The sequence below is a fragment of the Hevea brasiliensis genome, chromosome 6, assembly GCF_030052815.1.
Source record: "Hevea brasiliensis isolate MT/VB/25A 57/8 chromosome 6, ASM3005281v1, whole genome shotgun sequence".
Lineage (NCBI taxonomy): Eukaryota > Viridiplantae > Streptophyta > Magnoliopsida > Malpighiales > Euphorbiaceae > Hevea > Hevea brasiliensis.
Genome location: NC_079498.1, coordinates 63,790,381 through 63,814,736, shown reverse-complemented (window position 1 = coordinate 63,814,736; position 24,356 = coordinate 63,790,381). Strand labels below are relative to the sequence as shown.

General features: G+C 36.1%; 1 protein-coding gene across 2 annotated transcripts in view; it reads left to right on the top strand.

Moving 5' to 3' along the window:
• Positions 1-24,356, top strand: part of LOC110664197 (MAP3K epsilon protein kinase 1) — a 56,134-nt gene that overhangs the window by 27,795 nt on the left and 3,983 nt on the right. For both annotated transcript variants that reach the window (XM_021823773.2, XM_021823772.2), the window contains exons 17-21: positions 5,222-5,313; positions 5,400-5,483; positions 16,812-17,683; positions 17,977-18,365; positions 18,485-18,619. In XM_021823773.2, coding sequence (XP_021679465.2) covers positions 5,222-5,313; positions 5,400-5,483; positions 16,812-17,683; positions 17,977-18,365; positions 18,485-18,619 — 1,572 coding nt within the window. The remainder of the gene's footprint in view (positions 1-5,221; positions 5,314-5,399; positions 5,484-16,811; positions 17,684-17,976; positions 18,366-18,484; positions 18,620-24,356) is intronic.

Here is a 24,356-nt window from a genome sequence, read left to right as displayed (position 1 = left end):
GATTGCCTATAAAATACTGAGTGATCACACTTACTCTTTTGCATACCAAATTCCTGTACTGCTTCACTGAATCTCCCAAACCATGCCTTAGGACTTTGTTTCAAGCCATAAAGAGACTTTCGAAGCCTACAAACTTTACCCAACTTCCCACTGAGCAACAAACCCAGGTGGTTGCTCCATATACACCTCCTCCTGAAGATCATAATGAAGGAAAGCATTCTTGATATCCAATTGATGCAGGGGCCAATCATATGTAGCAGCTAAAGAGATAAACAAGCGAATAGAAGTAAGTTTAGCTACAGGAGAAAAAGTATCAGAGTAATCAACCCCGTATGTCTGAGCAAATCCTTTTGCTACAAGGCGTGCTTTTAACCTAGCCACAGAACCATCGGGATTTACCTTTACTGTAAATACCCATTTGCAACCAATAGCTTTCTTACCAGTGGGCAAAGGCAATAGTTCCCATGTACCATTAGCATCTAAAGCCTCAATTTCCTCTTTCATAGCATCACACCAGCCAGGATGAGACAGTGCCTCATCAATAGTATTAGGGATAGGAACAGAGTCTAAAGAAGTAACAAAACACCGAGAACAAGAAGACAATTGATTATAAGAAACAAAAGAAGAGATAGGGTAAGTACATGAACGTTTACCTTTACGAAGAGCAATGGGTAAGTCTAGATCAGAATCATGATCGGATGAGGTGCAGGATCTCCCAACGAAGTAGCTGGTGTAGGATCTGAGTCAGGAATCTCCAATCTCCTAGAATAAACATGAACAACGGGAGGTCGAGTAGGTCTAGAGACAGAAGGAACAGGCTGTGGGAGAGGACTAGACATTGGTTGGACAGTATATATTAAGAGATCATCCTCCTCCCCCTGACTCTCATACACAGATGATGGAGGGAAAAATGGAGTGGACTCAAAAAATGTGACATCTGCAGAAACAAGATAACGATTAAGAGTAGGAGAGAAACAACGGTACCCTTTTTGGAGCCGGGAGTACCCAAGGAAGACACATTTGAGAGATTTTGAATCCAATTTAGTAACCTGTGGACGAATATCATGCACAAAACAGGTACAACAAAAATACGGGGTTCAATAGGGAATAAGGATTTTGTAGGAAACAAAGTAGTATAAGGAATATCCCCATTAAGGACAGAAGACGGCATACGATTGATCAAAAAATATGCCGTAGAAACTGCATCCGCCCAAAAGTGTGTAGGTACTTTCATCTGAAAAAGAAGAGCACGAGTTACCTCAAGAAGATGAGATTTTTTCTTTCGGTCACGCCATTTTGGGATGGGGTATCCACACAGGAAGACTGATGAAGAATGCCATTTTGTGTCATGTAAAAATTTGAAATTGTCTTTGAAAAGTATTCTTTGGCATTGTCACTTCTTAATATGCGCACAGAAATATTAAATTGAGTTTTGATTTTATTAGAAAAGGCACAAAAGATAGAAAACAACTCATAATGATTCTTCATTAAATATAACCAGGTAACACGAGAGTAATCATCAACAAAAGTAACAAAATAACGAAATCCAGTTTTAGATATAACAGAACAAGGACCTCAAACATCAGAATGAACTAACTCAAAAGGGGATGAAGCCCGTTTATTGACTCTAGACACAGAAGGCAAACGATGATGTTTTGCAAACTGACACGACTCACATTCTAGTACTGATAAAGACTGAAATTGAGGACACAGCTTCTTCATGGTATACAAAGAAGGATGACCCAATCTACAATGAGCTTCAAGAGGTGTTAAGGTACTGGAGCAAACAAGCGACCGCGGTACATGATTTTCCAGAATGTAGAGACCACCTGACTCGCGTCCTCTACCAATAATCTGCTTCGTCGTAAGATCCTGAAACAAACACTGGTAAGGAAAAAAGGAAACAGAACAATTTAAGGTACGAGTAAGTTTACTAACAGAAAGTAGATTAAAAGAGAATTTTGGTAGACACAATACAGAAGACTAGAATTACCTGTTATGTGATCTGTCGCACCAGAATCAATAACCCATTTGGATGAAGGAGACACAAGGCATGTAGTGGATTTATCTGACTCAGCGATCGCAGTGACAGGGGAACTGGTAGGCTTTAGAGATGCCTGATACTGGGAAAATTGTGCAAAATCGTCTGCATATAACAAAATAGTTTTCTCAGAGGAAGATACGGTAGAATTCTCTGCTATCATATTTGCCATTTGTGATCGCTGATTTTTCCTCTGAAGTTGCGAACAATTATATTTTGTATGGCTAGGCTCATGACAATAATAACAAATGACTCCTCTTGAGTCCTGATTAGAACTAGCCTCTCCATTACGCTGATTACTTCTGTTGCCTGTAATTCCTCCTCTACTTCCTCTTCTATTACCTTGTTGTCCATTTGGATTACGGCTAATAAGAGCACTACTGGCAGGCTGTGAAGATTGAGTACTCTCTATACGAAGGACCCGTGTGAACGTTTCATGCAAAGAGGAAATCTCAGAATTGGAGAGAATCTGAGATTTAGCAGTCTCATACTCTGAAGGAAGGCCTGCAAAAAAACTCATAACAGCTAGTTGCTCCCGTTGGGCCTGCTGAACTTTCACATCAGGACTAAAAGGCAACAATACATTTAAGTTCCTCATATACCCGTTTAAAATCCATAAAATAAGCCATGAGAGACTTATCCTCTTTCTCAGCACGGTAGAATGCCTTACAAACATCATAAATACGGTAGATATTCCCTTTATCAGAATACAGAAAATCTAAGTAATCCATCAATTCCTTAACAAATTCACAGTGATTAATTAAACTAATTACCTCACTATGAATCGAGTTCCGAAGCTGCAAAAACAACTGAGCATCCTCCCTTAGCCAAGTTTGTCGTGTATCATCGGTGGGTGGATCTTTAGTAAGGTGATCATTCTTATCAATGCTACGCAAATAGACCCTAACAGTCTTACTCCACTCCAGGTAATTCGAACCATTAAGTTTGTGTTCCGTGACCTTAGTTATCACCGGAATCACATCAGAAATAACATTCTTATTGTTTGCCATTTGTTGAGACAAAGAAAACTAACTGAAACGCTAATCCAAAGTGCTTATAGCAGCAAAATAACCCAAAATCACAAATCAAGCAAATACCGAAATAGGATCTGAGAGCCAAACCTCAGGAGTCCTTTAATGGTATACTGGATCAGGCAACAGTACACAGTGGTGCAAATGGGGTTTGAGGCGACGCCGGCGATGTTGATCGGGGTTGAAACGGCTGGTCAGCGGCCAAGGTCTCTCCTGAGCTGAGTAGTGAGAACAAATAGTCACCCTAGATTGATGACCTGCTTTGATACCATGTAGAAAGAGATGAGTAGAAAGAGATGATTCTCATTAATTTCAATTAATCTGTACATAGGTATATATATATACAATTGATTTCTATAATTGTGTTCTACTAATTAGGAAGAAATCCTAAATAAGAAATCCTAAATAGGAATACAGAATACAGAATATACAGAGAAATAATATAGTGATTGACTTTTCATAACATAGTGATTGACTTTCCATAACATAAAGTTCATTAATTTAAACTGTAAAATTCTTTTCCATTTGTCAATACGCCATTTTTTTTTTCTAGTAATCAATTTATTGTCTAGTATATTTATCTTTCTAAAATGGTAAATAATATGATTTTAGAAAGATTATCTGCTATTTTTATTTACAAAATTATGGACAATTTTTTTATGATTAATTATATGGTCTATGCTTGGTCTGTAACTTTAATAATTGTTTTATTATAATGTGCTTACTTTGTGTAATTGACAATTGGAAAAAAAAATTTATAGTGTAATTATTTTCTGAATACTTTATTATTATGCAATTTTTGAATTCTTTATTATATTAAATATATTTTAATAAATAAAATTATTTTTTAGTATAAAATTTCAATTAAAAATAAATATAAGATATATTTATATTTTAAATATATTTTATATAATAAATAAAAAATATTTAAATATAAAGTTTAAACCAATAAACTATTTTGTTAATCAAATAAAACTTCAGGGACTATATTGTAATTTACCGTTACTTTCTCAAATTTAATATAATCCCTTTGGCTATAATTATGACAACTAATTAAGTTTGGCTATAAGACCAAAAGAAAAAAAAAAAAAAATTGGCTCCAACTGTGAAAAGCCTAAAAGTTATGGAATTTTTTTTTTATCCAATTGGCCTAGTATTTAACTCCCTTAAAAGGCTTGAGAGAATAATCTAAGCTAATTTACTCCAATCTCCCTCCTCTATTGGCCTAGTATTTAACTCCCTTATTAAAAGGCTTGAGAGAATAATCTAAGCTAATTTACTCCAATCTCCCTCCTCTAATTTTGCCTTAATTAATAGTTTTGTTGAGATTTACTCTCTCTCTCTCTCTCTCTCTCTCTCTCTCTCTCTCTCTCTCTCTATATATATATATATATATATATATGTTGTTTTTATGACATCGAATGCATTGGAGATATTCTAGTGAACTCTATATAGATTTTTACTAATTGAATTGGTAATTTTTTTTGGGTTATCTTGTTGAATTTTTTAGATTAAATAGTTGAAAATTTAAATTTTCATAATTTATATTTTCATTTCGAAAATCTTATACAAGACTAAGTGCAACCCATTTTGGGTCAATGGACCCATCTAACCTGTCAAAGATTTCCGGTTGCGGTTCTAATGATTCACAAACTGTGGTAGACAGTTTGGGCTAGCATTTCATGTTCAACCTGGCTGATCTTATCCATGAACACTACTGGTCATTCTTATTTTACTTTTAATTCAATGTGGGATAACAAAAATAACAATTTGTATTCAGGGCTTTTGTGAGCAATCAGCAGTGAGCTTTTTGATAACTTTGATCTAGCATAGGTATGAGACAAAATGAACTGAGCTACTGTTGTTCAATATTTCTTCTTGGTGATTTGTTAAGTTTGAGTTTGTTGATACATTAACATAAACAAATGAACTTGTATGTATTTACATTTTTTTACTGAACTAAGGTATTGGATATTTGGATGTCTTGGTTTCTTGCTTCTTATTTGGTTCTTCAGACTATTTTCCCTTTATTTCTGCTTCTCTCTCGATCTCTTTCCCTTTTTTTTTCCACATCCTTTTCACAGGGTATGGATTAAAATATTGTTTCAATTCCTATCCCATTCTATTTATTGTTGAAGTTCAATGACAGATACCAGTAGTCATGAGCTTTGCCGGACCTGATCGTCCCCGGGAAGTTCGGATGCAGGCAGCCTATTTCTTGCAGCAGCTTTGTCAATCAAGGTAGAGATTTCTCATTTCATTATAATTCTTACCACTGATTTCTTTTGGAAAGTATTAGAACTGAGAATGATGATGTTTGTGTGTAGCCACTTGACGTTGCAAATGTTTATTGTGTGCCGTGGAATACCTGTTTTGGTGGGCTTTCTAGAGGCTGATTACGCAAAATACAGGTTTGTGCTTTATAATGGACTAGTTATGTTTTAGAACTTTGGTATTGTACTTTCTTTTAAAATGGTAGTTGATGCAAGGGAATAAGCCTATTTGTTGCATGTTATGAATGATATGCTTCCCAATGTGTAAAATGGAACTGATGAGTTTCGTTTGAATTGTTTTAGCAATTTTCTTCTTTTGCAATTTTTTTAACTGTACAAAACTGATATGAACCCTCAAGTAATTGGTAACTTGAAAACCCACATTCAAGAATTAAAGGAACAATATGGAAAGCACCAAACCAAGATGTATGAATTTGATTCTTTGAACCAGCACAATCAGATTGCTGTGTAATTCAAAGAAAATATCAGAAATGAGATTCTTGACCTAATTCATATGGAGAATGAATAAACCAAGAATATTATGCACATTAAACCTTGCAAGATAGAAATCTCAGCAAGTTAATGAGCTTCACAAGAACAAAGGCAACAGACAATTTACTTACTAATGGAGCAGAACAATCTTTTATTAATATTCAAAGTGTGTCCTCCACTCTCTCATTACACTTGTATTTATAGTCTCTTGGCTTCAAAGGTAAAGACAAAAATATCCCTACTTTAGTAACAGTTGCAAGGAGCTTTAAGTCCAAACAAAAATTAATCTATCAAAAGACTAAAAACTCCCAACAAAAAGCAAATTTAACACAGCAGAAAATAAGGGCATTTAAGTCCAAAAAGAGAGGTGGTTATAACAGCAAGGAATATTCCTTCAAAAAAGTGCCAGCAGATGCATGTACATGGGTTGGATCTGGTGCATGCATGTCTACAGGTTATTCCATGTAACCTAATGCTCCACATGACACCTGGTCACTTCCAAGCTTAATTTTCATCAAATTTAATCCTTTATAATTTTATTCATGCCATTCCAGCTTATAATCCTTGCTCCTTAAGATTTCACAAATTAAATTCTGAAGTGATTTAGCTCTAGCTCTAGTAATTGGACCTTGGATGAAATCTTTTGGCGTGGATGTAGCTTGATTCTCATCATTCCCCTCCGCTTCAAAAGGATTCTTCCTCGAATCTGTTCCTGCATCAACACAAGGAGATAAATCAGCAACATTGAAGGTGGCACTGACATTATACTCACTGGGCAAGTTTATTTTGTAGGCATTATCATTAATTTTGGTCAGCACTTGGAAAGGTCCATCACATCTTGGTTGTAATTTTGATTTCCTTCGAGAGGGAAACCTTTTTTTGCGCAAGTGAACCCACACCCAATCTCCGGGTTGAAATGTGACTTTCTTCCTTCCTTTGTTGGCTTGACTAGCATATTTTTCATTTTTCTTTTCAATTTGAAGCTTGGCTTGTTCATGGATTTTCTTCACCAATTCTGCTTTTCTTTTTCCATCTAAACTAGCAAGCTCGTTCACAGGCAAAGGTAAAAGATCCAAAGGAGTTGAAGGATTGAAACCATACACAATTTCAAATGGAGAATAGCCAGTAGAAGAATGCACATTTCTATTGTATGCAAATTCAACAAGTGGAATGCAATCTTCCCATGACTTCAAATTTTGCTTAACCACAGCACGCAAAAGAGTAGTTAGTGTCCTATTTACTACTTCAGTTTGACCATCGGTTTGTGGGTGACAAGTGGTGGAAAATAACAACTTGGTGCCCAATTTTCCCCACAAAACCTTCCAAAAGTGACTAAGGAATTTAACATCCCTATCATTAACTAAACTCTTAGGTATGCCATGCAACCTAACAATATCTCTAAAGAATAAATTTGCAACATTTGTAGCATCATTAGTTTTATGGCATGGAATAAAATGTGCCATTTTTGAAAACCTGTTAACAACAACAAAAATTGAATCATGGTCTTGTTTAGACCTAGGTAATCCCAACACAAAATCCATAGACAAATGAACCCAAGGATCACAAGGGGTAGGCAAAGGTGTATACAAACCTTGTGGCAAAACTCTAGATTTAGCCTTAGCGCACACAACGCATCTAACACATACTCTTTCAACATCTCTTTTCATATTCGGCCAATAAAAATGTTCCTTCAACACATATAAAGTTTTGGCAACACCAAAATGACCCATTAATCCACCAGCATGAGGCTCATTCACAAGTAATTCACGCATGGAACTCTTAGGCACACACAATCTATTTTCTCTAAACAAATATCCATCATGCCTATAAAACTTCTCAAAAGCATTCTTTTCACAAGCTGCATACACTATAGCAAAGTCATCATCTTCAGCATATAATTCTTTCACATGTTCGAATCCCAATAACTTTGCATCAAGAAGGGCAAGAAGGTTATACCTTCGAGATAAGGCATCAGCAACCACATTTTCTTTCCCATGTTTGTATTGAATCACATATGGGAAGGTCTCAAGGAACTCAACCCATTTTGCATGACGCCTACTCAACTTATTTTGCCCCTTGATATGCTTCAATGACTCATGATCTGTGTGGATGATAAATTGCTTTGGCCAAAGGTAATGTTGCCACGTTTCCAAGGCATGTACCAATGCACACAACTCTGTCATATGTAGAATAGTTCAAAGCTGCTCCATTAAGCTTCTCACTAAAGTATGCTATTGGTCTCTTATCCTGTATTAAAATGGCTCCAATACCTATTCTTGATGCGTCACACTCAATCTCAAAAGTCTTAGAAAAATCAGGTAAAGCCAACACAGGAGCGGAACATAACATGTCTTTAATTTTGTGAAAAGCATCATCTTGTTTCTGTTCCCAAACAAAATTAACATTCTTTTTGACAAGATCATTCAATGGTGCTGCAATGGTACTGAAATTCTTAATAAATCTTCTATAGAAACTGGCTAGTCCATGAAAACTACGTACTTCATATGCAGACTTTGGAATGGGCCAGTCTTTAATAGCTCTAATTTTTTCATCATCAACTTCAACACCATTAGCACTAATGACAAATCCTAAAAAGACAACCTTTTCCATGCAAAATGAATATTTCTTCAAGTTAGCATATAATTTTTCCTTTCTTAACATATCGAATACAGCTCTTAAATGATGCATATGTTCATTCATGTCTCTACCGTAAACCAATATATCATCAAAATAAACAACAATAAATTTTCCAATAAAAGCACGCAACACATGATTCATCAATCTCATAAAAGTGCAAGGAGCATTAGTTAGCCCAAAAGGCATCACTAACCATTCATATAGTTCATGCTTTGTTTTAAATGCAGTCTTCCATTCATCACCTACTTTCATGCGAATTTGATGATATCCGCTTTTCAAGTCAATTTTGGTAAAAACACAAGCACCACAAAGTTCATCCAACATGTCATCCAATCTAGGTATAGGGTGGCGATACTTTACAGTGATTTTGTGGACCGCCCTACAATCCACACACATGCGCCCATGTGCCATCTTTCTTTGGTACCAAAAGGACGGGTACAACACAAGGGCTCATACTTTCTCTCACGTAACCCTTAGCTAGCAATTCCTCAACTTGCCTTTGTAATTCTTTGGTTTCTTCAGGATTAGTTCTATAGGCTGGACGGTTGGGAATAACTGCTCCAGGTACAAAATCAATCTGGTGCTCAATCCCTCGAATAGGTGGTAATCCAGTTGGCATCTCCTCAGGTAACACATCCTCATATTCCTGCAAAAGGGAGACAACAACACTAGGCAAATTGGGGTCAAGGTCAGATGTGGATAAACAAGAGTCCTTAAACACAATTAATAACATTTACTTGTTGGCAAACATGGCATTCTTCACATCTCTTCCTTTAGCATACAAGCTTAATTTTCTCTCCCCTCTTTCCGCACAACTCTCCTTTTGTGCTGAAGTTTCACCTTTTTCAAGCACTCTTGGAATGTTTTCTTTACTCTCTTTTCTTTCCTCACAACCACCGTTGTCTTGCTCACTCACAACATTTTCAATCAATTTCTTTTCACTCCTTCTTTTCTTCTCTGCTCTCTTTTCGGCCACTCTTGATTTTACCTCACCCATTGCTTGCTTAAGCCTTGTTTGGTCTTCATAAATCTGTTTTGGTGTCGTAGGTGCCAAAATGATTTTCCTTCCATTCATTTCAAAAGAATACCTATTTTTATACCCATCGTGGATCACCTTTCTATCAAATTGCCATGGTCGGCCAAGTAATAAATGGCCAGCTTGCATTGGAACCACGTCACACATAACCTTATCTTGATACTTTCCTATTGCAAAGGAAATCAGCACTCGTTTTGTTACTTTCACCTCACCGCATTCATTCAACCACTGCAATTTATAGGGTCTAGGGTGTTTCAAAGTCCTCAACCCTAATCTCTGCACCAAAATAGTACTAGCAACATTGGTACAACTTCCCCCATCAATGATGACACTACATGCTTTGTCTTGGATAAGACACCTCGTATGGAAAATTGTTTCTCTTTGCAATTCATCACCAACATCCTCCTTTACTTGAGTATTTAATGCTCTCATAATCACTAGAGCACTTCCTTCAGCAGCATATTCTACCTCCGCATCCTCCTCCCCTGAAGATGTGGAATCACTCACAATTTCCTCCGTTTCTATCTCACCATTTTCTCTCATGACCATGGCTCTCTTGTTAGGGCATTGAGAAGCTATGTGTCCACTGCCCAAACACCTAAAACACTTCACATCTCTATTTCGGGTAGTAGTTGCAACCTCCTTTCCTTTACTCTCTACAAATTTCTTCTCCACCTTCTTTTCCTTTTCCTCATTTTTCTTATATTTGCTAACAGTCTTTTCCCTATCCTCCTTCTTCCAGTTAGACTTCCAAGATGAAGAAGTACCTGCATTTCCTCCAAATTTTGACTTGTTTTTAAGTTGCCTTTCTACCTTCATAGCCATGTGGACAATATCTTCCAACTCAACATAGTGATGTAACTCAACAATACGAGCAATCTCCTTGTTTAGCCCATTCAAGAATCTAGCCATGGTGGCTTCTCTATTCTCCTCCACATTTGCTCTAATCATAGCAATTTCCATTTCTTTATGATAATCTTCAACACTTTTAGAACCTTGAGTCAATCTTTGTAACCTCTGATGTAGCTCTCTATAGTAATGATTAGGAACAAATCTCTTCCTCATTATAGTTTTCATCTCACCCCAGGTTGCAATTGATTGCTCATAATTTCTCCTTCTACTAATCAGCACTTGATCCCACCATACCAAAGCATAATCAGTAAATTCTACTGCTGCTAACTTTACTTTCTTCTCCTCTGAATAGTGATGACAATCAAACACAGCTTCTACCTTCCTTTCCCATTCTAGATACACATCCGGATCATTTTTCCCTTGGAAAGAAGGGATGCTCATTTTAATACTTTTGATATTGTCATCTACCCTATTTCTCTCTCTTTTTATCCTCCTATCCCTATCCCTCTTATCTTCAGCTCCTCTCATACCTACCCTTCCTAGGTCTTTCAACCTCATAATCATAGTTATCAACCTCATCTTCATCAGATTCAACTACTGGAGGTCCAAGATCCCTCCTGTTTGGCCTTCTCTCATTTTGCCTATCTCTTTGCTCCAATCTTTCCAATTTATCTATGATTCCATTGCACACAACATTCATTCTTTCAAATTGCTGTCTGACTGCATGCATGTAGAATGGATTTTCACCTTCCCCCTCACTACCATCACCCCTTCTAGACATGTTTTCAGACCTGCAAGAAAATGGTTAGTGTAAAGAAAACACCTCACTCACTCCCTTACGTGTTTACACTTAACAGGGGACGCTCCACTCGTGTTTAACTCAACAAGGCTTTTCCCCTCTTATGAATTCACCGCTTTGTGCCTTTTACCTCTCTTGGCTATGTCCACAAGTTCTTATTACTCAAGTAACTCAAACTAAGACTGTACTCACAAAAATTTAACACACAATAAAATTCTTGAACGTGACGGATCAGAATGAGTAATCAAGAAAGCAATAATGTGACTCAAGAAGTCAAGAAGAGAAAAGCTCAAGTATGGAAATGTAATGCAATAAGAAATCAAGAAAGAAGACACCAAAATAAAAGAGTAGTAAGCTGGAAAAGAGACAACCTAAAGTAGATATATCAAGTTTAAATATCCAAGTTTGCCACCAACTTATCACAATTACCAGCAGTTCACACAATACACCAAGAATTGCATAAATTTAGGATCACCAGGCAAACGAGTGTATTTTGATCTGAAATTGAATAGGCAAATTCAAACCAGTATTGACTAATTGTTGCTAGAATTTCATGCTTTTCTTGACAGGTTTACCTTGTAAACCAAATTTAATCGTGTCTGCCGCAAAATTTTTGTTCCCCACACAAACGGTTAAATTTTGAGCTGAGATTTAATTTGAGAACAGCTCAAATGTGGCAAAAACAACTTGTAAATTTTCAGGAATTTCCGGGCTGATTTGCTATGTGAACTTAATTTGATTGGGTCTGCCGCAAAATTTTGGTACCCCACACAAATGGATGAATTTTAAGCTGAAATTTAATTTGGGAACTATTGAAATGGGGTATAAACACCCGGTAAATTTTTAGAAATTTCTGGGCATATTTGCTATGTGAACTTATTTTGATCAATTTTGCCGCAAAATTTTGGTTCCCTACTCAAATGATTGAATTTTAAGCTGAAATTTAATTTGGAAACTACTGAAGTGGGGTATAAACACTCTGTAAATTTTCAGGAATTTCTGGGTCTATTTGTTATGTGAACTTAATTTGATCGGATCTGCCGCAAAATTTTGGTTCAGCAGGCAAACAACATCAAACAACTCCCAAAATTTACACCCAACGTCTTAAATACACCCAAATAATGCTGGTACAGTTTCAGGCCAAATAGGTAAGTTGAACTCAATGACCCAAATAATCTCTCATGCTTGATATCAAAATGAAGGAAGTAAGATGGATAGCTAGAGTAATGGCTTTGGCTTGATTAACCCAAAACCATAAGACAAACGCAACAAAACAAATTTTTAAACAAACAGGTCATACTAAACCCCAAGAGCCAATTTCGGTCAAGCATACGATGAACAAAAATGTGAATAATAGAAACACAATAAGAAGCAAAACAAGGTTTAGCAAGATGAAGAAGAAGAAACAAATATGGAACTAGAGCCAAACAGCAAATATGAAAAAGGTAACAAACACAAAGAATAAGAAGCAAATAGAGAATCTACCTTGTTTGGACGTCCCTTTGCTCTGATATCAAAACTGATGTGAACCCTCAAGTAATTGGTAACTTGAAAACCCACATTCAAGAATTAAAGGAATAATATGGAAAGCACCAAATCAAGATGTATGAATTTGATTCTTTGAATCAGCACAATCAGATTGCTGTGTAATTCAAAGAAAATATCAGAAATGGGATTCTTGACCTAATTCATATGGAGAATGAATAAATCAAGAATATTATGCACATTAAATCTTGTAAGATAGAAATCTCAGCAAGTTAATGAGCTTCACAAGAACAAAGGCAACAGCCAATTTACTCACTAATGGAGCAGAAACAATCTTTCATTAATATTCAAAGTGTGTCCTCCACTCTCTCATTACACTTGTATTTATAGTCTCTTGGCTTCAAAGCTAAAGACAAAAATATCCCTACTTTAGTAACAGCTGTAAGGAGCTTTAAGTCTAAACAAAAATTAATCTATGAAAAGACTAAAAACTCCCAACAAAAAGCAAATTTAATACAACAGAAAATAAGGGCATTTAAGTCCAAAAAGAGAGGTGGTTATAACAGCAAGGAATATTCCTTCAAAAAGGTGCTAGCAGATGCATGTACATGGGTTGGATCTGGTGCATGCATGTCCACAGGTTATTCCATGTAACCTAATGCTCCACATGACACCTGGTCACTTCCAAGCTTAATTTTCACCAAATTTAATCATTTATGATTTTCTTCATGCCATTCCAGCTTATAATCCTTGCTCCTTAAGATTTCACAAATTAAATTCTGAAGTGATTTAGCTCTAGCTCTAGTAATTGGACCTTGGATGAAATGCTTTGGCGTGGATGTAGCTTGATTCTCATCATAAACAAATTAATTTATTGAAGATGAGTAATAATGCGCCTAAATTACCTAAATTTCCTGCACAGAAAGAATATGCATTAGTGGTGCTTCCATGTGATGTGTGAGATGGCAATTTTACCCCACTTTGACGTGGAATCTGAGCCCTACCCTGAATCAAATCCTTGCCAAAACCAACGGTAGTTATGGAGTGGGTGGATGGGATTATGCCACTCTGCCCTAGCCTAACCTGATTTTCCCCAACAAATATATATATATATATATATATATATATATATATATATATATATATATATATATATATATGATTTGCGTTTTTATGAACAAACATTTTATCTTCAAAAAGGAACAATTTATTACATAATGCTATTCTTTCTTTTTTAAATTTAACCAATGGTATTCAAATTTTAATACATGTGCATATAACATTTTATGACAATATATAAATATATGATTAAATTTATAAAATTAGGAGAAATAAAATGGGGATTGTTGCACCTTTTGCCTCGCCCCGGATTTCTTACAGGGTAGGGTGGAAATGGTGAAGCCTTCCCCATCCAGATCCATTGCCATCCCCATGATGATACTTTGAAGCGAGGTCTAGAGGTCTCTGTTTATAGTATGGAAGTAATATCATAAGTGACGGCATGCATATCCAAGGTTGCCACTTTGTGGCTTATGGTTTAGTCATTACATTTTCCATTATTCATGTCAGTCATGACATGATATTATCCTTGTAATTCTCTCTTTATGATATTTACGATACATATGGAGTCTGGATGTTGACCAAGAAGCATTACACATTTCCGAGGATTTAAACCCAAAATCGTTTAAAGTGGAGAAAAAATATCCATATAGCCGACCCAAATAAATTTTTGGGATAAAAGCTTAGTAGAGTTGAATTGAGTTATGTTATGAAGTTTGGATGTTGCTGGAACATTAACTCAACTCAACTCAACTCAACTAAGCCTTTATCTAAAAAATGTGGGGTCGGCTATATGGATTCTCTTTCTCCACTTTAAACGAGTAAATCCTCAGAAATGTGTAATGCTTCTAGGTCATATTGTATTACTTTCCTCCAAGTAAGTTTAGGTCTATCCCTTCTTTTCTTTCTATCCTCTAACCTAATGTGCTCTGCTTGTTTAACTGGAGCCTCCGTATGTCTACGATTCACATGACCAAACCACCTCAAGCTTACTTCTCTCAACTTATCCTCAATTGGCACCACACCCGGGCTCCGATGTAACGTGTCGTAAGTAGAGGGTGTTCTAACGTTTATAGCATTTGAATCCGGATCATGAGGTGTGACGAAATTTTTACGCTGGTTGTCACTTACTGCAAGCCTCCTCCTTTATCCGGGCTTGGGACCGGCTAAGGAGTTATATTGCTGGAACATTCTATAGACAAAAATGTCCAACCAAATATACTTGTATTTTATGAACAAAATATTGATTTTTAACTTTCTGTTTCACTAAAATGCCCTTAAATTTCCTTTTGGCTGAAGATTCAAGTAAAATGTGGATCATTTAATTTGTAGTTAGAATTTTGTCAATTATAAAAACTGTATATGTGCCTGGTAATTATCTTCAAATGTTGATTAGTTATAGATTGACACTATTTATATTATTATGCTTGATATATTCTATCACCTATAACTATTAAAATCAAGTATTAATAATACATTTTTCTACTTCTTATTAGTTGTGAATTTTATAGTATTTAATTTTTATTCTTGAAACAGTAGAATGATTGAAATAATTTTCTGTACCTATATAAAAAGGGCTTAATGCCCCATTTTGTATTGCATTTTTGTACAACTTATTTTGTTTTGCATTTTCTTTTTTCAAATGGTAAAAGGCTATCATATTCCATGGGTAGCACTTAAAAAACCTACCTTTATATATATATATATATATATATATATATATATCTCTTTTTTTTTTAATCAAGGGTTCAAACAATAAAAACATGTCAATTAAAAATGATTTTAATTCACTATTAAAATCATTTTTAATTGACATTTTTTTATTGTTTGAACCCTTTGATTAGAAAAAAGATAAATATATAAAACATGATTTAAAGAGTTGAGATCTGTTTGTGCGCTTGGCAATCAGTGGTCAACAGTAAAATATTAGTGATCAATTGCCAGTCAGCCGATGATTAAAAAAGTTAAAAGCTAGTAGTTGGAAATCTCTGCTTGCAGCGTATAGTTATAATTATCAATTCCTGACTTTTAAAAACTATTTCATAAGTTATGTTCCCCACATCCCTCAAGTTATCAGTTGAAAACTTAAAAGTTTACTTTCATTTGTGCACCCAAACGGGCACTCAGAGATGTTCTACTTTCAATTTCAATACCATATAATTTTTTTTTAATTATATTATAAATAGATAAAACAAAGAAAGAAATAACCCATTATTTATATTTGAGTTTTTCTTTATCTGATTATTGCATTTCGATAGTACAAATTATTTGTTATCTTAGACAAAATGAAAAAAAAAATAGAATGATTCTAATGTTAAACTGATGTTATAATTTTATTTATCTTTCCAAATTAATTATCATGTTCATTATAACCCATAGAAAATATACACAATCATGTGTAACTATAACTAGTCTTTGTAGGAGTTCAGAAATTTTGGTTTTTGTAACTATTGCAAATTTGCAATAGTGAATATCATAATAACAACTCTGCCTTAGCCTTTTTGGCAACTTTTACTCGTATAAGTTATAAACTTTCATCAAACAGGACATACTAGATGTGAGATTTAATGATGTATAAAAAATGTGTCAATTATTTTTATAAATGAAAAACTCAAATAATCACTAACGGTGTAGTGATAATACAAAAAATCTGTAAATTTGCGAATACTCATAATATTGAACTTTCACTTTCCTCCTCCAATTTTTGTTAGAGCATCTACTGTTTGAATCTCAATCGAAGCTAGTCTTGTGATTTCACATCATTTCATACAATGATACAGAGTACACCAAGTCTCAATGAAATTGGTAATTTAGTGTTTGTAAAATTTTCTATTTGGATATAAATATTTTCTAATAATTCTTTAATGTAAAATTTTAGTTATCTTTCATTCAGTTGTCAATGATTCAATGTCATATATAAGTAGATTATATATAAAAAATATTATTAAATTATTGAAAATGCGTATCATTTTGGTAGAATATGTTTAGTGTTTTTATAACTAATGAAAAATACTTGCATGATAAATTAGCATTGAGTATTATGTGCGATGCAAATTACAAAATGGCTGGTCTTACTGATTCAACTTGTTCTGCTCTGCATATACAGGGAAATGGTTCATCTGGCTATTGATGGCATGTGGCAGGTCTTTAAGCTTCAGAGATCTACCCCAAGAAATGATTTCTGTCGCATAGCTGCAAAAAATGGAATATTGTTGAGGCTTATCAATACACTTTATAGTTTGAATGAGGCAACTAGGCTAGCTTCTATATCAGTTGGAACTGGATTTCCACTTGATGGTTCAGTTCAACGACCACGTTCTGGTCCATTGGATCTGAATCATCCTATTTTTATTCAGAGTGAGGCATCGCTTTCAGCATCTGAACAGCCGGAAGTCCTTAAGGCTAGGCATGGAGTGATGGAGCATCCCATGTCAACTGGCACACAAGAACCTTCTCGTGCCTCTACTTCACATTCGCAAAGGATGGATGTCATTCAACCTGATTCTAGATGCATTTTGCCAGATACTGACAGACCTCAGTCTAGCAATGCAGCACTGGAAACTTCAGCTGCTTTAGAAAAAGCTGGAAATATAGCTGCCAAAGAGTCTTCAGCAACTGCTTCCAAAGAGCGAGACAACCTAGAACGATGGAAAGTTGATTCATCTCGAGCAGAAATTGATGTTCGACAGCAGCGAGTTGCTGGTTCCACTAATAGGATATCTACTGATAGGCCACCAAAATTGATTGAAAGTGCATCTAATGGTCTTCCTACTATGATGTCCACTCAGCCAGAGCAAGTTCGACCTCTTCTAAGCTTGTTGGAAAAAGAACCACCTTCCAAGCATTTTTCTGGTCAGTTGGAGTATGTTCGCCACATCTCAGGGCTGGAGAGACATGAAAGTATTTTGCCTCTATTACATGCATCTGTTGAAAAGAAAACCAATGGTGAATTAGATTTTTTGATGGCAGAATTTGCAGGTAACTGTTTACCATTAGAAATTGGAATGGCTTTTCTTGGAACATACTTTTGAAGAATGTGATAAGCATCCTCTAGAATAAGAGTATTTTGTTGAGCTTTTTCAGCATATGACTGTCCTTCATGGTCTAATGAAAGTCTTTGTTGGTAGTAAAAACACAGAAAGGAGTTTTAAGTCTAATTTGGGGAATTTTTTATGATAATTTTTCTCTTGCTTCGCATTTGCACCTCTGCTTGAAATTTAGTTTATATTTCTCATTTCTACAGTCTGATTATCTTGCTGCATTTTTTACAGAGGTAACAGGGCGTGGAAGAGAAAACGGAAATCTAGACTCTACACCTAGATCTTCACATAAGACAGTAAACAAAAAACCGGGAACGCAGGCATCTAACGATGGAGCTGCTTCCACATCTGGTATTGCATCTCAAACAACATCAGGTGTACTGTCTGGTTCAGGTATTCTGAATGCTAGACCGGGGAGCGCAACATCGTCTGGATTACTTTCCCACATGGTATCAACAGTGAATGCTGATGTTGCTAGGGATTACCTGGAAAAGGTGGCAGACCTTCTGCTTGAGTTTTCTCAAGCAGATACAACTGTAAAATCCTATATGTGTAGCCAAAGCTTGCTTAACCGTCTCTTTCAGATGTTCAATAGAATTGAGCCACCTATTCTTTTGAAGGTACCCAAGAATGTTTCTATCAGCCTTATTCTAAAGCTTTGTCTAAGTGGTTCTCTTGCTGTCTCTACTTACAAATGAAATGGATTATCTAATCTCGCTGCTTTTTTATTATTTTACAGACACTCAACTGTATAAATAATCTGTCAACTGACCCCAATTGCTTAGAGAATCTTCAGCGGGCAGATGCAATTAAGTTCTTGATCCCAAATCTTGAACTCAAAGACGGGCCTCTTGTAGGGCAAATCCATAATGAGGTTATCCTTCATAATTTACATCCTAATAATAGCAGTTAAAGGCTTGCTACAAGCTGCTTGTATACTTATCTGAAGTTGCACGCTGAATAGAAGCATACATATGTACATAATTATGAATATTCATGCATGTGTGCACGCGTGTGACACCTCTATAACTTTAATGGTTGTGTTATTTTACTTACAAGACTGCAACAAATCTGTACATGGGTATATATATACAATTGATTCCTATAATTGTGTTCTACTAATTAGGAAGAAATCCTAAATAAGAATACAGAATACAAAATATACATAGAAATAATATAGTGATAGACTTTCCATAACACTCCCCCTTAAGTTGGAGTATAGATGTTAATCATGCCTAACTTGTTACAAATGTAGTCAATCCTAGCTCCATTCAGAATTTTTGTGAAAATATCTCCTAACTGCTCTCCAGTTTTGATGTATCCTGTTGAGATGATCTGTTGTTGAATCTTTTCACGAACAAAGTGACAATCAATCTCAATATGTTTGGTTCTCTCATGAAACACCGGATTAGAAACAATATGGAGAGCAGCTTGATTATCACACCACAATTTCGCAGGCAGGGAGGTCTTAAAACCTGTCTCATCTAGTAATTGAAGTATCCACATTACCTCACATACTGATTGTGCCATGGCCCTGTATTCCGATTCAGTACTAGATCGAGAAACTACATTCCGCTTCTTGCCTCTCCAAGACATTAAATTTCCTTCAACAAAAATGCAATATCCAGTAGTTGACCTCCTGTCAACCTTAGATCCAGCTCAGTCGGCATCTGAAAAACATTCAACATTCAAATGCCTATGATTACCATATAACAAACCTCTTCTTGGAGCGCTTTTCAGATAACACAAGATTTGTCCCAAGGCTTCCCAATGAGCAACAGTTGGGGAAGACATAAACTGACTTACCACACTAACGGCATAAGCAATGTCAAGACGAGTGACTGTAATGTAGTTCAATTTTACTAGCAATCTCCTATATCTCTCTAGATTTTCAAACAATTCACTATCCTCTGCTAACAGTTGTAAATTTGGAGTCATTGGTGCACTGCAAGGCTTAGCACCTAATTTTTCTGTCTTTGTCAATAGATCGAGGACATATTTTCTTTTAGATAAGAAAATACCCTTTTTACTTCTCATAACTTCAATACCCAATAAACACTTTAACAATCCCAAGTCTTTGGTCTGAAATTGGGTTTGGCGGAAGGTTTTAAGAGATGAAATATCTGCAGAGTCACTCCCAGTGATGACAATGTCATCCACATAGACTACTAGGAGAATTAGACCAGCCTCAGATTAAAATACTGAGTGATCAACACTTACTCTTTTGTATACTAAAATTCTGTACTGCTTCACTGAATCTCCCAAACCAGGCCCTAGGACTTTGTTTCAAGCCATAAAGAGACTTGCGAAGCCTACAAACTTTACCCAACTCCCCCTGAGCAACAAATCTAGGTGGTTGCTCCATATACGTCTCCTCCTGAAGATCACTATGAAGGAAAGCATTCTTAATATCCAATTGGTGCAGGGGCCAATCATATGTAGCTGCTAAAGAGATAAACAAGCGAACAGAAGTAAGTTTAGCTATAGGAGAAAAAGTGTCAGAGTAATCAATCCCATATGTCTGAGCATATTCTTTTGCCACAAGGCATGCTTTTAACTTAGCCACAGAACCATTAGGATTTACCTTTACTGTAAATACCCATTTGCAACTAATAGCTTTCTTACCAGTGGGCAAAGGCAACAGTTCCCATGTACCATTAGTATCTAAAGCTTCCATTTCCTCTTTCATAACAACACACCAGCCAGGATGAGACAGTGCCTCACCAACTGTATTAGAGATAAGAACAGAGTCTAAAGAAGTAACAAAACACTGAGAACAAGAAGATAATTGATTATAAGAAACAAAAGAAGAGATAGGGTAAGTGCATAAACACTTACCTTTACGAAGAGCAATGGGTAAGTCTTGGTCAGAATCATGATCAATACGAGGTACAGGATCTCCCAACGAAGTAGTTGGTGGAGGATCTAAGTCAGGAATTTCTAATCTCCTAGAATAAACATGAACAACGGGAGGTCGAGTAGGTCTAGAGACAGAAGGAACAGGCTGTGGGAGAGGACTAGATATTGGTTGGACAGTATATATTAAGAGATTATCCTCCTCCCCCTGACTCTCATACACAGATGATTGAGGAAAGAATGGAGTGGACTCAAAAAATGTGACATCTGCAGAAACAAGATAACGATTAAGAGTAGGAGAGAAACAACGGTACCCTTTTTGGAGCCGGGAGTACCCAAGGAAGACACTTGAGAGACTTCAAATCTAATTTAGTAACCTGTGGACGAACATCTCGCACAAAACAGGTACAACAAAAAATACGGGGTTCAACAGGGAACAAAGATTTTGTAGGAAACAAAGCAGTATAAGGAATATCCCCATTGAGGACAGAAGACGGCATACGATTGATCAAAAAACATGACGTAGAAACTGCATTCGTCCAAAAGTGTTTAGGAACTTTCATATGAAAAAGAAGAGCACGAGTTACCTCAAGAAAATACCGATTTTTTCTTTCGGCCACGCCATTTTGGGATGAGGTATCAACACAAGAAGACTGATGAAGAATGCCATTTTGTGTCATATAAGGCTGAAATTGTGCTGAAAAATATTCTTTGATATTGTAACTTCTTAATATGCGCACAGAAACATTGAGTTTTGATTTCATTACAAAAGGCACAAAAGATAGAAAAAAAACTCAGAACGATTCTTCATTAAATATAATTAGATAACACGAGAGTAATCATCAACAAAAGTAACAAAATAACGAAATCCAGTTTTAGAAGTAATAGAATAAGAACCCCAAACATTAGAATGAACTAACTCAAAAGGGGATGAAGCTTGTTTATTGACTCTAAACACAGAAGGCAAACGATGATGTTTTGCAAACTGACACGACTCACATTCTAGTATTGATAAAGACTGAAATTGAGGACACAGCTTCTTCATGGTAGACAAAAAAGGATGGCTCAATTTACAATGAGCTTCAAGAGGTGTTAAGGTACTAGAGCAAACAAGCGACCGCGGTACTTGATTTTTCAAAATGTAGAGACCACCTGACTCATGTCCTCTACCAATAATCTGCTTCGTCGTAAGATCCTGAAACAAACACTGGTCAGGAAAAAAAGAAACAGAACAATTTAAGGGACGAGTAAGTTTACTAACAGAAAGTAGATTAAAAGAGAATTTTTATAGACACAAAACAGATGACAAAGAAATTGATGAAGTTGGGTTTGCAGTTCCAAAACCAATGACACAAGAAGTAGAACTATCAGCTAAAGTAACAGTAGAGGAAGTGAGATTAGACTGAAAAGCAGATAGAAGATTAGAATTACCTTTCATGATCTGCCGCACCAGAATCAATAACCCATTTGGATGAGGAAGATACAAGGCATGCAGTGGATTTACGTGACTCATCGATTGCAGTGACAGGGAAACTGGTAGGCTTTAGAGATGCCTGATACTGGGAAAACTGTGCAAAATCTTTTGCAGATACCATAACAGTTTTCTGAGAGGAAGATACTGTAGAATTCTCTGCCGCCATATTTGTCATCTGTGATAGTTGATTTTTCCTCTGAAGTTACGGACAATTATATTTTATATGGTCAGACTCATGGCAATAATAACAAATGACTCCTCTTGAGTCCTGATTAGAATTAGCCTCCCCATTACGCTGATTATCTCTGTTGTCTGTAATTTCTCCTCTACTTCCTCTTCTATTACCCTATTGTGCATTTGGATTATGGCTAATAAGAGCACTACTGGCAGGTTGTGAAGATTGAGTACTCTCTGTACGAAGGACATGTGTGAACGTTTCATGCAAAGAGGAAATCTCAGAACTGGAGAGAATCTGAGATTTAGTAGTCTCATACTCTGAAGGAAGGCCTGCAAGAAAACTCATAACAGCCAGTTGCTCCCGTTGGGCTTGCTGAACTTTCACATCAGAACTAAAAGGCAACAATACGTTAAGTTCCTTATATACTCGTTTAAAATTCATAAAATAAGCCGTGAGAGACTTTTCCTCTTTCTTAGCACGGTAGAATAACTTACAAACATCATAAATACGGGAGATATTCCCTTTACCAGAATACAGAAAATCTAAGTAATCCATCAATTCCTTTACAGTGATTAATTAAAGCTAATTACCTCACTGTGAATTGAGTTCCGAAGCTGCAAAAACAACAGAGCATCCTCCCTTAACCAAGTTTGCCGTGTATCATCAGTAGGTGGGTCTTTAGTAAGGTGATCATTCTTATCAATGCTACGCAAATAGACTCTAACAATCTTACTCCACTCCAGGTAATTCGAACCAGTAAGTTTGTGTTCCGTGATCTTAGTTGTCACCGAAATCACATCAGAAATAACATTCTTATTGTCTGTCATTTGTTGAGACAAAGAAAACTAACTGAAATGTTAATCCAAAGTGTTTACAGCCGCAAAATAACCCAAAATCATAAATCAAGCAAATACCAAAATAGGATCTGAGAGCCAAATCTCAGAAGTCCTTTAATGGTCTACTGGATCAGGCAACAACACACAGTGGTGGAATGAGGGGTTGAGGCGACGCTGGCGATGTTGATTGGAGTCGAAATAGCTGGGGGACGCGCCTCCACGCGTCGGCGAGCAATGAAACGTCGAGAACCTGAGTTGGGCGCGTGAGCCTCATGCGCTTGGATTTCGGCAACCGGATCAGAGGGGACGGATGGTCGGCGGCCAAGGTCTCCTGAGCTGAGTGTTGAGAACAAATAGTCACCCTAGATAGATGACCTGCTCTGATATCATGTAGAAAGAGATGATTCACCTTGATTTCAATTAATCTGTACATGGGTATATATATACAATTGATTCTTATAATTGTGTTCTACTAATTAGGAAGAAATTCTAAATAGGAATACAGAATATAAAATATACAGAGAAATAATATAGTGATTGACTTTCCATAACAGAATAGAAGAGAGAGAGAGAGAGAGAAAAAAAATTTTAAATAGAAGATAGAGAATATTATTGATCAGAATTCAAAGTGCCTAATACAGAATTCAACTCCATTTTATAATAGATTTCCCTCCAATTTCCTCATAACTGCTCTTAACAACTGGCAGTTGTAACCACTCATAGTTTCCCTCCAAAAAAAATTAACAACTACTTAATAGGCCTAACGAACTTTCCCTCCACAATTCTAATATGCTCTAGTAGCCCAATTACATATTCCTTTCCTTATTTCTATATTTTCTCCTTCTATACGTAACAATACCCTCTCCATTAGAGCATTCTTAACCCAAGAATGCTGGAAGTCAAGAAACTAAGCTTGGATGAATGTGCTATCTTCCAAAGTGGCATCCTTAGCTGGCACATTGAACCAGAATTTCTTTCTTTCTTCTTTCTTCCTTACTTTCTATTTTTTTCCTCTTCTAATATGATCAGATTGGAGAATTGCAGCAGATATCAACTGTCCCTGGTTGCGAATGAATGAAATCATAGGCTATGAGGAAAGATTAGGATTTCCATGTAAGAAAAAACACATGAAGTATGAACTCTTAATTGACAAAGGGCTTTCTTTCTTTGTTTTCTCCAAATTCCAATTTTTGTTCCTTTAAGATCACCATTACCACCTGATGTCCAGCCATAAACAAAAGCCATCTCATACTTTTCCTTAACATTT